Below are 15,995 nucleotides of genomic sequence, written 5' to 3'. Positions count from 1 at the left end.
TTACAATCTGTATCCTATTGTAGGGTTGCTCCCGGGTTTATTTAACAAGTTCGCACAACTTATTTTTGCATTGTTTCCAACCCATGTTATTCTTAAACTGTGCTGCAGTGAACGCTCTCCTTTCTGTCATTTCACTTGTGTGAAAGTCTATTTGCTCTTCTCTTTGGTGTCCACTTAACAACAGTCTTAACTTTCCCCAGCAAGTCCCCTGAATTTACATTTCTCTTAATGTAAGGCTGCTGAATTTATGTGTTGAAAATACATAAATTCTTAGCAATGTTTACACTTGTCCCACAAATCTGTCCCTGGAGTTCCCTGCCACCAGCCAGGTGTCTTACCTCCGTCCAGGCCATCATACTATTGCAAGCCAGACCCTGTCTTGCCACACTGAGTCTGGCTTTCCTGCAGCTCCTCCTCTTCCTCTGCTTCTCTCTGCCCCAGGATTCTCCATGAATGACATACAGCACAGCCAAGACCAGCATGTGGCATTTAACAAAAGTTAACTGAAGGCTTGGGCGTAGCAGAAAGGGATTATAATACAGGGAGCCCCCCCCCCCCCAACTCAATACACCTCCACACACATGCACCTTAAACCTGGACAGTGTGACTGCTTCCTGGGTCCAAGGGTCCAGCCTCTCCGTGGTGGCACCCTCTGGCCTCTTCTCTCCTTTTCTGTTGGCCTTGATGTCCTGCTGCAGGGCCTCTGTGGGTTTTCTCAGTACTGATTCTAAACTCTTCATGGCCCTCAAAGAGGAACAAAGTTTTCCAAAAGGGAAATGTGATCTTGAGAGATATTACCTTGCCCACAACAAAGATAGCTGGTATATATCTATAATAAAAGCGTAATATGCAAGTTGACTGAAGGGCCGAACAGCAGAACGACCATCTGGATGACCACGCTATGACACACACTGATGCCAGGCCAGCCAAGGCAGGTACAATGCAATTGGTTTGGGGGGAGGTGGGGGCCCGCCATTGACTGCCCCACAGAGGGAGGCCCAAGCCACCGGCCAGCGGTGTGATCAATCGAGGAGGAGAGGGGGTGGTGGCGGTGGACACGGGCAGTGCCAAGCCAAGGTGGGTGCAAGTGGGGGGTGGGGCCAGCTGCTGGCAGCTGGAGGGAAGCCCAGGTCCTGGGTGCTGGCAGCCGGAGGGAAGCTGGTGCCAGCAGCCAGGGGAAGGAAGGCCTACCCTTGCATGAATTTCGTGCATCGGGCCTCTAGTATACATATATCTATATACACTGAGTGGCCAGATTATTATGACCACCTGATGTTTGTAGGCAAATTAGCTATAATTTCACGCTGAAGTTGCTAGAGGGCCAGATCATTATAAACGTCTGAATAGCACAACATACATAAGTATCGTTGCTGATCAGGTTCATCCTATCCTGTTGATGGCGTATCCCAATGGAGATGGCTTCTTCCAACAAGACAATACGCCATGCCATGGTGCTCATATTGTGCAGGAGTGGTTTCAAGAACATGAAGGAGACCTTACCTTGCTTAGGTGGCCCCCACAATCACCAGATCTCAATCCAATTGAGCATTTGTGGGACAAAGTTGAAAGAGCCATCAGGCAGCTGGTTCCACAACCATCAAATCTCATAGAACTGGACAGTGCTATTCATCAGGCATGGTGTCAGATTCCTCGCATCACCTTTCATCATCTCGTGGAGTCAATGCCAAGAAGAATTGCCGCAGTATTGAAGGCAAAAGGTGGCCCAACAAAGTACTGATGGGGTGGTCATAATAATCTGGCTGGTCATAATAATCTGGCCACTCAGTGTGTGTGTATATATATATATATATATATATATACACACACACACACACACACACACACACACACATATATACTATATATAAATATATATGTATATATGTGTATATAATAGTATTTATATATATTTATATATAACTAGAGCAGCGGTTCTCAACCTGTGGGTCACAAACAATGAAAATACATCCTGCATATCAGATATTTACATTACAATTCATAACAGTAGCAAAATTACAGTTTTGAAGTAGCAATGAAAATAATTTTATGGTTGGGGGTCACCACAACATGAGGAACTGTATTAAAGGGTCGCAGCATTAGGAAGGTTGAGAACCACTGAACTAGAGGCTCGATGCATGAAATTCATGCAAGGGGCTTGTCCCTCGCAGCTGCGGCGGCTGGCCTCAGCGCTCACAGCCCCAGCTTCGTCCAGAAGGTCGTTTCACTGTCTGGTCTAATTAGCATATTATGCTTTTATTATTATAGATAGTATTTTTAAAGCAGAGGTACTTATTTCTTGTATTTTGGATCCTCTCATTCCAGTAAAATATTCATTGCTCTTTTGGGCATCAGCAAACTACAGCCTGCTGGCCAAATGCAGCTTGCTGCTTGTTTTCATACAGTTGGCTAAGATGTTTTCTACAGATGAACATTTATAATCAATTTGATGATAGGGAGCACTGAATCTTTCTTATTCTTAAGAAAAGAAGAATTCCATTCTTCTCATTAATAACAAAAAGTTATTATTATACTTCTTTTACATTTTGAATTTTGTTAAAAATTTTTGTTTTCTCTTGTTATATAATAGCTTTGGTTTTGCCTCTTGGCCCACAAGGTCTAAAATTTTGCTTTACAGAAAAATTTGCTGACCCCTGATTTGGGGAATTGCAGGATAATCATTTTAACGAGCATTTTACAATAGATAGGTAACCCATCTTTCCTCAAAAGTCAATCCAGTCTCCCATCTCTAGAGACACAAACTGCTTGTATTTTTAAAAGGGCCGTTTTTAAAAAATATATTTTTCAATTATAGTTGAGATACAATATTATGTTAGTTTCAGGTGTAAAACGTAGTGATTATACATTTATATACCTTATGAAGTGATCATCCCATCTGACACCTTATAAAGTCATTACAATATTATTGACTGTATTCCCTATGGTGTACATTCCTGTGACTACTTTTATAACTGGCATATTTTGTTTGTCAATCCTCAACTGATGATATTTTTCCATTAATTTTTAGGGAGAGTGGAAGAGAGAGGGAAAGACAGAGAGAACACATTGATTGGTTGCCTCCTGCACAAGCCCCGACCAGGGCCCAGGCTGGTGAGTAGCCTGCAACTAAGGTACATGCCCTTGACCAGAATCGAACCTGGGATCCTTTGATCCACAGGCTGACACCCTGTCCACTGAGCCAAACCAGCTAGGGCCATTTTGTGCTCCTTAATCCCTTTTTTGCCCAGCCCCCAACCTCCCTCCCATCTGGCAACCACCAATTTAAAACTGAACGCTATTCTGGGATTAGATAATATTAAGGAATTATTGCTAGAAATTTGGTTGTAAGCATGTTATTGTGTTTGTGTTAAAAAAAAAACACCTCCTCATCTATCAAAGATATACAAAGAAATATTTATGGGTGAGTTGCTATGATGTTTGCTCTAAAAATGCTCCAGGAAGAAAAGTGGCACATGTGAAGGGATAGATGAAACAAGAATGACAGAGTTGGAAAATTTTCATAATAAAAAAGGCAGTCTCCCATTCTTACCACCATAAAACAAAAATGTCTATCTATCTATCTATCTATCTATCTATCTATCTATCTATCTATCTATCTATCATCATCTTCTATCTAATCTGGTCCAACCTCAGGGCAGTCCAGTACAGAGGAAAGCTCACTGTTTTGCCTAATTGATATACTTAGGCTATTAATCTAGGTTGGGACGCAGGGACCTCCCAGATAACTAGGGGGATACGGGGCACACAGATCAAGCGATACCCACTGGACCCTAGGAGGAGGAGGGTGGGGTTGGGGTGTTGTCTCCCTTATAGTCCTTTTGTTTGAAATTGCCAGTCCTCCTGTTAGAGAGAGCTGGCTTGTCAGTGTCAAGCTAGTGGAGGCACTTATGTGGGCCTTTGATGAACTGAAGAGCCCCTTCTGGTATCCAGAACTTCAAATAGTAAGAATCGTGCTCTAGTTAAAATTTAGAAGGATGGGGAATGGAGCCTTCTGACCTGGTTCACGTTAAAGTTATCTGCAAATTAGGTTTTGTGAAAAACCTAGACGCTTATATTTTTCTGACTTTTCCATTTCTCTTACAGCTGCCCAGTCAGGAATCCTTGACAGAACAATGTCTCTCGTCATGAAGAATGAAGCGCCAATGAAGAAGGTTTGTAAGAGTCAATTATCATCTTCCATTCTGTGTGAAAACATGTTTTCCTACCATGTCGCCACTCTCTTAATTAGTTTCTCTACTATAGCCATTGCAATTGTTGCCTTTAGTACTACTTTGTGTTATATAGTCTCCATTTTTCACGGTACAAAAAAAGAAAAAAATTTGCAACTGCTCAGAGTAAAGAATAAATTCTGAAGTATCTATATAGCATCATAAAAAAGCCACTTTCCAACTCAGTTTCATGTACAATTTTAGTATGATGGCTACACGTCATGTCCCCTGGTGACGAGCTACAACCGCGTGATTCTTGCGGAGTTTGACTACAACTCGCAGCCAATGGAGACCTTCCCCTTTGACCAGAGCAAACAGAGACTTTCCATGTACCTCATGAAAGCCGACATGATGCCCCTCCTGTACTGGAATCTGATGCTGAAGTAAGTGCGTTGCTGGGGGAGAGGCATGTCTTTTAGTCTAGCGCGCCCACTTGTGCCGGGTGCTGGTTTTAAGGAAGCCCTCCAGCTTCAGGAGAGATCATGCCCTGGAGCCCAGGACCAGCCAGTGGGATCCCCCTTACTGTACCGTTTCTCATGGCCTGGTGGTGGCAGCCTGGAAGGGTGCTGGATCCTCAGCCGCACTTGATGGGAGGGAGGCTGCCCTGGGTGAGGAAAGGGAGTAGTGCATCCGCCACCTGCAGGGCTCATAGCCTCTTCTCTTCGTTACTGGCAGCAACCAGGTCTTCTCTCTTTCATGCTCTGGCTTTTTCTCACTGCTGGATTCATGATAATAAGTCCTGGTAAATCGTTTTCACATGTTAAGTAGTTTTTGTGTTGGTCACGTACTAGCTGTGCGTCTTAGGGCAAGTTGTTTAAACTCTCTGTATTTAACTTTTTTAAAAAAATTCTTTATTGTTTAAAGTATTACATATGTGTCCTTTTCCCCCCATTGACCTCTCCCCAGCTGTTCCCACCCCCCAGCACATGCCCTCACACCCCTACTGTCTGTGTCCATGGGTTGTGCTTGTATGCATGCATACAAGTCCTTGGGTTGATCTCTTATCCCCCGCAACCACCCCCCACCCGTTGCTGGTCTGTGTTTAACTTTTTTATCTGCAAGTGAAAGTAACCTCAGAGGATGGGGATTAATGAGGTAATGCATTAAAAGACAGCTACATAGTAGGCATAGGAGTGAATAAATAGAGTAAGAACATTTAATAATTCTTCTTAGTTCCAAACAATGAAAATCTCATTTGACTTGTACAAACCACTATGAGATAGGTAAGTCAGGGTATCTATACTAGTAGTTTTCTTTTTTCTTTTTATACTAGTGGTTTTCAACCAGGGTGATTTTGCCCCTCAGGGGGCATTTGGCAATATCTGGAGACATTTGATTGTCACAGCTGGAGGGGATGCTACTGGCTTCTTGTGAGCAGAGGCCAGGGTGCTGTTAAACACCCTACAATGCACAGGGCAGTCTCCACAACGAAGAAATAGCTATTTCATAGTGTCAGTAGGGCTGAGGTTGAGAAACCTGGACCTATGCTTTATTTATAAGCAAATGAAAGTAGAGAGGATTGCAGTTTGCCTGTAGTAGAGATTGCATGCAAGTTTGCTGAACTGAGTGAGCATGTCCAGGCTCACATAGCAAGTCAATATCGAAACCAGAACTTGAAGCATGTCCCCTCCTAGTCACAGGATCTTTCTACCTCACAAGACAAATCTTGCTTTACGTGCTGATAAGCATGTCTGTGACTGTGTGACTCCTTTCAACATCCTGCTGACCGAGGTCACTCCCATCTTTTCTGATGCAACTATCTTTTCCATGTGGTTTCTTTCAGGGGTTACTGGGGAGGACCAGCCTTCCTGCGGAAGTTGTTTCACCTGGGTATGAGTTAAGGATGGCTCAACCCTTGCTATCTCTGGGCGTCTTCTGGACCAAAATCACAGTCAGACTGTCCAAGAGCAGCATGAAGAGCTCCAGACCTAACCGTGTAAAGAGTTTAGTGCTGGATGCTGGGTGACGGGGACTCAAGGCCTCCCTTTCAAGTCCCTCTCAACAGCCACTGTCCAGGCTGCTTGGGATGAGCTTGGTTCCTTGGAAATATTAAAATAAAGGAATAGACTTCTATTTTTTAACTAAAAGCTTGTCATTGAGATTCTACGAAAAAGTTTTTAAATCTGGATTAGTGGAATGAAAAGTCATAGCGCTTGGGAGGAAAAGATGGTGGTGGTGGAATAGCTTTTCTGCCATCGACTCTGAGTATTCAGCGGATAGCTCGTGTAATTTCCCCTGAGCCTGTTTGGATTCACAGGAAACCAGGGTCATTCCAGGGAGAAGGTTTAAACGGTGTGTGTGACCACCCTGAGCACGGGCTGCGGGAGCACAGGGGGTGGGCCCAGAGCTCCGCCACCACCGCCCCTCTGGGCACCACCGTGTTTGTGTTGAGGCCACGCCCTCTCCCAGCCACCCAGCCAGCCAAGGATGCGGGACCTCTCCACTGAGCAACTGTAAATCCAGGCTTCCCCATCAACCTGGCTGAAACTTTCTTAGAGCTGTATCAGGTCTGCGATGCTCCCAGTCCCTCCACTTTTCCCAGGCGTCCCAGCTGATTCACGGTGTGAGAACCCTCCCTGCCTCCTCTGTTAGCCTCCACAGACACTTCCCCCCATGAAGTCTCTTGCAAATGTAATTCTGCCATGGCACCGGCTTCCCAGAAAACTCATACTCAGTGAGGAGGGGAGTAGAGGAATTCTGATGTGTGTGGTAAGCATTTGCTTCATTCAGTCCCAATTTGGGCCTTGACATTTTTGAATAAGTTCCCGTGAGAAATATGGCAGGAGATAGTTCCAGTTTAGTTCAGCAGTGGCTTAAAAAAAATTGTTCCTAATGAGTTTATTCGTAGAAGCTTATCTGGTTCATCTGGTATTTGCAAGCTTTGTGCATTGCATATTTATAAACTCTGCCAAAGGGAAATGCATGGCAGTGTATGCAGTGCCTTAGATTTTTACAGCAATTTAGAGTTCAAACCCTTGTATATTTCCTAAGATGGCCAAGTCTCCCTGGTTTCCTGGGGTTCAGGTGACTTTAGAAACTGCGCATTCATTCATTCATTCATTCATTCAAATATTTACTGAGCACCTGCAACCTGCCAAGCACTACTCTTGGCCCAGGAGGTGCAGTGGTGACCCAGACAGAGAAGGGCCCTGTCCACATTTTTGTGGTTCCTCTTCTTTTCCTGGGATGCCCAGGAGCTTGCTGAACGAGGCCCTGGTTCCATTTGGAAAGCAGACTTTCTTCGATGGCACATGTTCTGGAAAAGAACAGGCCACCACGCCAGCCGCAGACCCCCACCCTGGCTCCAGAAGTGGAAGATGTTTTCTGGGGTCACCACACATCTTCATTTGTCTGGGGTTTTCCTGTTTAACATGTTATCCTGGCATAGCTATTTTTTAAAAATACATTTTTATTGATTTTTTACAGAGAGGAAGGGAGAGGGATAGAGAGTTAGAAACATTGATGAGAGAGGAACATCGATCAGCTGCCTCCTGCACACCCCCTTCTAGGCATGTGCCCGCAACCAAGGTACATGCCCCTGACCGGAATCGAACCTGGGACACTTCAGTCTGCAGCCTGACGCTCTATCCATTAAGCCAGACCAGTTAGGGCCTGGCATAGCTATTAATAGCATGTCCTTTCATGCTCCAAAATGCCCCATTTGGACAATGGATTATATGCTCACTCTAGTGATCGCACTCACCCCTCCCACCCCCACCCAGTCCGAGTGGGAGAGCAGCTGCAGACCAGGGGCTTGTTGCCTCGTGTGCTTTCACGTGGGGCTTGTGACTGCTCTGCCCTGTCCTCTGAATCTAGGCCAAGAAGCCCCGTGCCTTTATGGAGCTTCTGGCGGGCTGCTCGCTAGGAGTGCTGGGGCCGGTTGCCTCCAGTGACCAGAGATCCCAGGAATCACCAGCCAGCAGCTCTCCTGGCTATGGACAACAGTTCTGGCAAGGCCAGCTTCTGCATTTCAAGGGATGGGCTGTGATTCTGGGAGTGGCTGAGCTCTAGGCTGGGTCACTTGGAAATCCCTTGCAGAGTGAACTGGAGCCTCCTGACCATGTGTCTGAATAAATCTCCAGCCATCTGGGAATTGCTTTTGGGTTCATCCCAAGCTGGAGGGAGCAGTGACCACTATTGGCTAGTGCATTGGTCTCCAGCTTTCATTCCTCTGAGCTGGGGAAGATGAGAAAAATCTTGGCTTTTAAAATCTTATCCCCTTAACCATGAACGTGGGATCGGCCACAGGAGAGGTCTTCCATGAGATTGCCTCCAGTTATTAGGATCCTGCAGCAGGAGGAGGGAGTGAGGCCAGGGTAGGGGCAAAGGTGGGTGGTTTCTCCAAAGGTGTGCCACAGGGTGGGTGAGGTTTCAGGTCATGCCCTTTGAGGGCTCTGACTCAGCTGCTGATGACCTCAGAGTCCAGAAATGATGCCAGCTGGGACTGCTGATGGGAAATCCCTCGCCACTCCTGCTCTTTGTCTCTAGAGCAACTTTCCAGGAATTAAAATTCCTGCCCTGGCATCAGCCCTGGGTGAGCTGTGGGTGTAATAAAAATAGCTGGGTGGCAGCTTAGAGGCCTTGGGATGCAGGAAGGGAAGCAAGGCTTAAGTCAGCTGGGGGAACTCAGGGTTTCAAATTCAAAAGGTTTTCTTTTTTTTTTTTTGTATTAACATTTTTAGTGTTTTATTTCTTATGTCTAACGTTTGTAAAAAATTTAGAGATCAGAGATAAAAGGAATAAAGTTTACTCCAAGTAATCCCATTTTGGTGTTTTTTTTCCTCTACTGACCTAATATTTCACATAAAGTTCCTGAAAAACAACAGGATCACACTGTAAGTATTGTTTTGTGTTTTATAATTAACTAGGGGACCAGTGCACGAATTCATGCACATTGAAAGGAAATTAATTAAAGAGATATTTTAATATCGCTATTCGCCCTTTCTCTATAATAGAAGTGTTATCCAAATTCACGATTGACAATGACAGACCGAAACACACACATGCGATTGGCACCAGCGAGAGCTTTATATGTATCATGCATGTGTGAGTCAACTTAGCCTTTTATAGATATAGAATAAACTTGCTTAATTAGACCTGCTTTCTGATTTAGCTAAACTTTTTTCAGTCCAGTGAAGCACCCCAACTTCTTTTTCAGGTAATTGTCAGCAACACAGCAGTAAATATCAACCCGAAGCAGATTATTATTGTAGATCACACAGGGAGAACAAAGGGTAAAATATTTAACTGCAGCAGTGTTTGACTATATTCTGTGCAGTGAGAAAACCTGAAGTCATTTTCAAGGTCCAACATTTCTTACTTCTTTTCAGTCAGGTCAAGTTTCTAAGCTTTCTAAATCTCTGTCTTCTGGCTAATGAAAAAAAAAAAAAAAAAAAAAGGATTCCACTGAGTCTCCTATCTACCTACACCAGGACTTCAGTGAAGATCAAATGAGATGAGGCACCGGAAAATGCTTCACAGACACTTGGTTAAGGTGTAAACGTTTCCACCTGGGTATAAAGCAAGTCATGTTCCTGGGCTGAAGAAACTGCAAGGAGGCTAGTTGCTAGGGAGAGAAAACCGGGTGTTGCTATGTGAGGTCATTACCCGGCGCCCACAGCAACCGTTTCCGGGCTGGTCTGGGCTGTGGGCCACATTTTGTGCCATGGGGTTGGTTGCGATTTGGTGGGCTGTCTCTCCAGGGTGGTGGCGGGGCCTGTGTCCCACTTGGGGAAAGCTGAGTGTTGCTTTGTTGGCGCCAGGTCTGAGGTATCGTTTCTCTGTAAATGGCCAGTGTGCGTCACGGCAGCTCCTGTGTTGACCGTCTGCCCCCTGGTGGTAAGTGCACATCATAGCGACCGGTTGGGTGGGTGGAGGGACACTTAGCACATTAGCCTTTTATATAGATAGATGTGCATTGAAGACCCAGTGGTTGGTTGTAGAGAGGAAGAGGAGGAGATTGGTGAGTAATCAAGGAGCACTGGTCACTTATACTGGTTGAGACAATCACTTAATTAATGTAACAAATGTGTGTCCTGTGCTTAAGCGGGTATCCTATATAATAAAGAGGTAATATGCAAATTGACCATCACTCCAACACACAAGATGGCCACCCCAATGTGGTCAAAGATGGCTGCCACAAGATGGCTGGCAGGGGAGGGCATTTGTGGGTGACCAGGCCTGCAGGGGAGGATAGTTAGGGGCAGCCAGGCCAGCAGGGGAGGGCAGTTAGGGGCAATTGGGCTGGCAGGGGAGCAGTTAGGCGTTGGTCAGGCTGGCAGGGGAGTGGTTAGGGGGTGATCAGGCTGGCAGGCAGAAGTGGTTAGGGGCAATCAAGCAGACAGGCAGGTGAGCAGTTGGGAGCCAGCAGTCCTGGATTGTGAGAGGGATGTCTGACTGCTGGTTTAGGCCCGATCCCACAGGGCCTGATACCTAAACAGGCAGTTGGACATCCCTCAAGGGGTCCCAGATTGGAGAGGGTGCAGGCTGGGCTTAGGGCAGGGGTGGGCAAACTTTTTGACTCGAGGGCCACAATGGGTTCTTAAACTGGACCGGAGGGCCGGAACAAAAGCATGGATGGAGTGTTTGTGTGAACTAATATAAATTCAAAGTAAACATCATTACATAAAAGGGTACGGTCTTTTTTTTTTTTAGTTTTATTCATTTCAAACGGGCCGGATTCGGCCCGTGGGCCGTAGTTTGCCCACGGCTGCACTAGATGCTTTTCTCAGAAAACTCTACAATAATTCCATGAATAGGATTCTCAAAGGAATGGAATATTATTCTTTTTGAGGAAGGGGGCCTTTGTAACCCAACATTTAAGAGTAGCTCCTCTGTTTTAGTGCACTGGGTAACTCCAGTCTGATTTTTTTTCCCCTTTATTGAATAAGATATTACAAATGTGTCCTTATCCCCCCAATGTCCTCTCATCCCCCCAATCCTGCCCTCACCCTCACCCCCTGTTGTCCACATCCATCACTTATGCTTATATGCATGCATAAAAGCATATAAGCTTGTTAAAACCCTTTGGTTTTAAAACAGAGTACCTGCCTCATGCCCTAAGACTATGGACAGAGCTTTCTTTCAGAATGGGCTCGTTGTGGTCAGGGAGGGAAGAAACGAGAAATGCTTTGGGTAAGACTGAAACCAGAGAACCAGTGGGTCTGGGCTGCCTGTCACTACTTGAGCCAATTCAGCAGAGACAGGGTTGAATCATATATGAGCCTTTATTCTAATACTGCCAGCAGTATGGGAGAGCAGCAGCTCAGCCACAAAAATCTGCTCTGCAACCCCCCATAAGCCAGCTGCTTATATTGGGTGGGACAAATATTACATGGGTAAGTAGGGATTATAGGCATGGGGAAGTAGGCAATTCGGGCTGGGGTGGGGTCCATTGTTTGAGCAACAAGGTTGTAAATCTTTCCATGATAATAGGCAGTTCTTGAGTGAGAATGGGCCACATTCAAGGTTGACTCCCAGGTCTAAGGTTGACTCTCAGGACCAAGGTTGACGCACCAGGTGCTGGGGTGTACAACTCCCAGCCAGGTTAGAATGTCCTTTCTTTAACCAGAACAAGGTACTCACGGTTAACAGAGCTTGATCAATATTTCCCATAACCATAGCTAGTCCCCAATATTCTATTTGTGCCCCTAACAGGATGAAGCTTTCTGAATGGATGAATGAAAACCAGCTCTCTCTGGTTAGGATAACTGCCAAGTCGCTAAGGAGATTGCTTGTCTATGTGCTGGAAAAAGGCAAGGTTAATGCTTTGCAACAGACAGGTAGAAGGGTCACAAGAGAGGGCTGAGAAAGATGGATGGTGAAATCCTGGGCAATTTTCTCCCCCAATATTGATTTTTAAAAAGTAAGCTCCCCAGAGTAGGGCACGTGGTGAACCACCCGGAGCTAAGTCACAACCTCCCATATCCGCGTGCAGTAAAACTCCGTGATGCATCCGCGGGTACAGTGCAGGGCACTCCAGGCCGCAGTGGGACTCGGGTGCTGAAAGGCAGGAGCTCTGGTGCTGTAACGGCCCAAGCTGGGTTTGGATCTTCCTGAGGGACATCCCGACGGAACACGGGATTGGGGGGACACAGACCTGGATTGGAGTCCTAGCTCTCCCGCTGACTTCCAGCTCAAGCATTTTAATCACCACTCAAATGAGTAATAACACCTACTTCATAGAGTTGACAGGAGCATTAAGGAAATTGAAGTATAGCTTTTAAGCATGTTGGCACATAGACTGTAGCCCTTTTTGTCATTAACTACAGTAGTCGAATGGAGCGCTCAGAAATACAACTTCCCCTTATGCCTGTTTGGGAATTTGTTCGTGTTCTAACTGGAAGGCATGTGGACTCTGTTACTGACATCACCACATCTTCCTGCCTCATTTCAACTGATTATATAAGTTGAGAAATTTCCACTGTTACAGGTTAACCAACGTGGGGCAGCCTGCCTGGGTCTGAATCCCAGACCTGCCTCTCACTGGCTGGGGGACCTAGGGAGAGTCACCCAAACTCTGTGGGCCCAGCCTGCTTATCTGTAAAATGGGGATTATAATAGCGTTTGCCTTTCTGGGTTATAGTGAGGACTGTGATGTGCTCACCAAACAGCAGGCACTGTTCTAGGTATAGGCTATTCTTAATTGCCTCAAGTCAATCAAAATTCTACTTCCAAGTCTCTGTCCCAGAGAAACTGATGGGCTTCTTCACTGGAGGGGTCCTGTGGGTGGACTGGGCTCGTTTGGATCACAGAAACCCTTCGTCTTCAATCTCTTCTGCTCTCAGTCAATCCCTCTCCCCAGGATATATAGATACACTGAGTGGCCAGATTATTATGAGCACTCCATCAGTACAATGAAGTGAATTAGTTATGCAAATAATAATAAAACCTTGAGAGTATTTGCTTAGGAAGTTTTCAACATTCAGTGTTTTTGGAAGTGTCAATGAAGTACTGATGGGGTGGTCATAATAACCTGGCCACTCAGTGTATGTATGATAGACATATCTTATTGGATATACTACTGGTTATAGGGATCGGTGGCTCCAAGAATTATCAATTACGCCACGGACATTTTGGAGCATCTAATCTACAGAGGCCCTCGGGGTTCAGAGATGAAAGAAAGTCCTTGTCCTCAGTGAGCTGCATTTGGTTACGTAGGTGAAGTGCCAAGATAGACGCCCCATCTGTATGTGCTCATCGCATTCAGAATATCGCCACTGGCTTACACCAGGCACTCGAAAAATATCCAGAAGCAGGTAAAGTTTGAGCTAAGTCCCTGTATAAATCAACTCATTTGGTTCCAAGGGACAGAAGTCCAACCCAAACAAGCCTAAGCAAAAAAAGAAAAAGAAAAGAAAAAAAAAAAAAGGAACTTCTTGGCTCAGGTAACAGGGGAATCCAGCTGTCAGCGTAAGGCTGGATCTCGGTGCTCTCTTTACAGTTCAGTTTCTCAGTCCCCCCGCTCTGTGTCAGTCGTCCATGGCAGACAGCCTTTCTCCCCGTGGCCAGGCGGGAGGGCGACATGCAGTCCTCCTGGCGTGGCCTCCATGGAGGGAAGAAGGAACTGGCTTTCTGAATGTCCACAAACCGGTTCTGAGAAGTGTTATGGTTGTCACCTGCTAAACAAATAATGTGTTTCCCATCTGAGTGAGTGCAGGGCGTTGTCTTTGTTCAGTGCTGTATGAACTGTACCTGGACCAGCATGCCCTGGACCGGCACACGTGTTTCAGAACAGCACACAGAAAGTCCTCAATAAATATTTGTTGCCTAACTGACCTCACCAGCTACGTTTTGGCCATGTGCCCACCTCCTATCTAGGGAAGTGGGGTTTGCTACCAGAAGGAGGTTGGTAGAAAAATGTCGTGGGCACCCCCCAAACCATGATGATTTCTGTGGTCCTGACACACGAGCAAGAGCTGGCTGGGAGCAGAAGAGTGGAAGCTTCCCAGGCGTAGGGAACAGAATGTGTGAAGGGATGGAGGCGGGTGGATAAAATATTGGACCACAGGACGTCGGAGTGGGAAATGGGCTTAGGGAGGATCTTGTGCTGGGATCTCTCGTGTTGCTTCTTGTTCCTCCACCTCCTGCACCCTGCTCTCTGCCCTGGGAGGCTGACTGGCAAGTCTCTCCCGCTGTCTGCTTTCTGGCTGGGTTTGTTGGCAGAGGTGGGAGGGAGGGAAGAGAGTAAGGTTGGGGAGTTAATGCCTCTGATTCCCTCCCTGCAGGCTGCCTTGGCCCCAAGATGAGGTAAGAACAGAAACTGAGAGTAAGAGTTTAGAGGCTTTGATAGCAGTTTGACAGGGAGATATTTTATCTGTTGAATCTAATACTAAAACAATTTTGGGGTTTGTATTTTATCTTTTGTCATTTCATTTTTTAAAATAATTATTTTAAATTCTGTTTTATAAAGGTACTGGTTGAAAAAAATTTAGGTTTAAAAAAATTCAAACACAATAAAAACAAAATCCCCAAACCTGATCCTTCAGCACAAATGGGGGGAGAAGCCCTGCTCTGCACAGCTCTCTCCTTTCGGTTCGAAGGCCTGTTCCCCACGCCCATCCTGATGGGCCTGAGGCTGGAAACAGCTCAGTGACGACCCCTAGTGACCACACTGTGCCTGTGGTTCCCCTGGCCGGGCCACCCTAGTAAAGCGTCCCGCCTCACACCATCCTAATGTGACCATGTTACCTGCTTCCCCTTGGGGCCCTGCCTGGCACAAGGTAACCTAGAAGGGATGCAGAGCCATCGAAGGAGCTTACGCAGGAACAGCCGGAGACCGTAGCAGTGCAGGTGAGGGATGGACTGAGAAGACTCCAGATGGGATGACCAAGGTCAAGGCCCACTGGCTGCAGTGAGAGATGCTGAGGGCTTAAATGAAGACAGTGCCGCCAAGGAAGAAGGGGAGGGAAATGTTCATGGATATTTAAGATATTGCACCGGTCAGGATGACAGACACCACTATATAAACAGTTCAGGCAGAAAGGAATTAACTGTAGTGGAGGCCTCCAAACTATGCTCTATGAGCCCAGTTCAGCCCACCGCCTGTGTTTATAAATAAAGTTTTATTGGAACACAGCCTCGCTCCTGTTTATGTGTCAATTAGGGCTGCTTTTCCACTACAACGGCAGTTGAGCTGTGCGACAGAGACTGCATGTGGCCCTCGAAGCTGAAAATATTTACTATCTGGCCTATACAGAAAAAGTGTATGGCCTGGCCGGTGTGGCTGTGTGGTTGAGCATTGACCTATGAACTAGGAGGTCACAGTTTGATTCCCAGTCAGGGCACATGCCCAGGTCGTGGGCTCTATCCCCAGCGGCGGGCATGCAGGAGGCAGCCGATTGATGATTCTCTCTCATCATTGATGTTTCTGCCTCTTTCTCCCTCTCCTTTCCTCTCTGAAATCAATAAAAAAAAAGTATATTAAAAAAAAGTGTACTGACTCCTGAAATATTGGGAAGTAGGCACATACAGAACTCCAGAGTTACTGCAGTTTTCAGGAGGTAGGAGGCTGCACAAAATGCAGGAACACTGGCCCCATTGATCTCAGCTTCTGCCACATCAGAGCACATGACTGCCTGCAAGCCTCAGGTCTACAGACATGTGCCCACCCTCGCCAGAAGGGACTGGGCTTCTCTCTATCTTTCAATCTGGTGCAAGGGGCTCCCCCCACCTCTTCCCCCCTCCTGCCGCCTGCAGACTAAATGCAACTGCTTGTCTTCTTGATACAGAGGTGAATGTGGAAGGGACAGGGATACACAAGCCCAGGGC

At 46.2% G+C, this 15,995-nt stretch overlaps 1 protein-coding gene across 4 annotated transcripts in view; it reads left to right on the top strand.

The window, feature by feature from the left end:
- The window catches only part of SQOR (sulfide quinone oxidoreductase), a 54,053-nt gene extending 47,740 nt beyond the window's left edge, over nucleotides 1-6,313 (top strand). For all 4 annotated transcript variants that reach the window (XM_059702302.1, XM_059702312.1, XM_059702331.1 and 1 more), the window contains 3 exons: nucleotides 4,102-4,169; nucleotides 4,431-4,609; nucleotides 6,010-6,313. In XM_059702302.1, the coding sequence (XP_059558285.1) occupies nucleotides 4,102-4,169; nucleotides 4,431-4,609; nucleotides 6,010-6,067 (305 nt within the window). In that variant the 3' untranslated portion in view covers nucleotides 6,068-6,313. The remainder of the gene's footprint in view (nucleotides 1-4,101; nucleotides 4,170-4,430; nucleotides 4,610-6,009) is intronic.
- Nucleotides 6,314-15,995: the final 9,682 nt, after the last annotated feature.

The sequence above is a fragment of the Myotis daubentonii genome, chromosome 1 (assembly GCF_963259705.1).
Source record: "Myotis daubentonii chromosome 1, mMyoDau2.1, whole genome shotgun sequence".
NCBI lineage: Eukaryota > Metazoa > Chordata > Mammalia > Chiroptera > Vespertilionidae > Myotis > Myotis daubentonii.
Note: the sequence above shows the minus strand (reverse complement) of the source record. Positions and strands in the feature narration are given on the sequence as shown.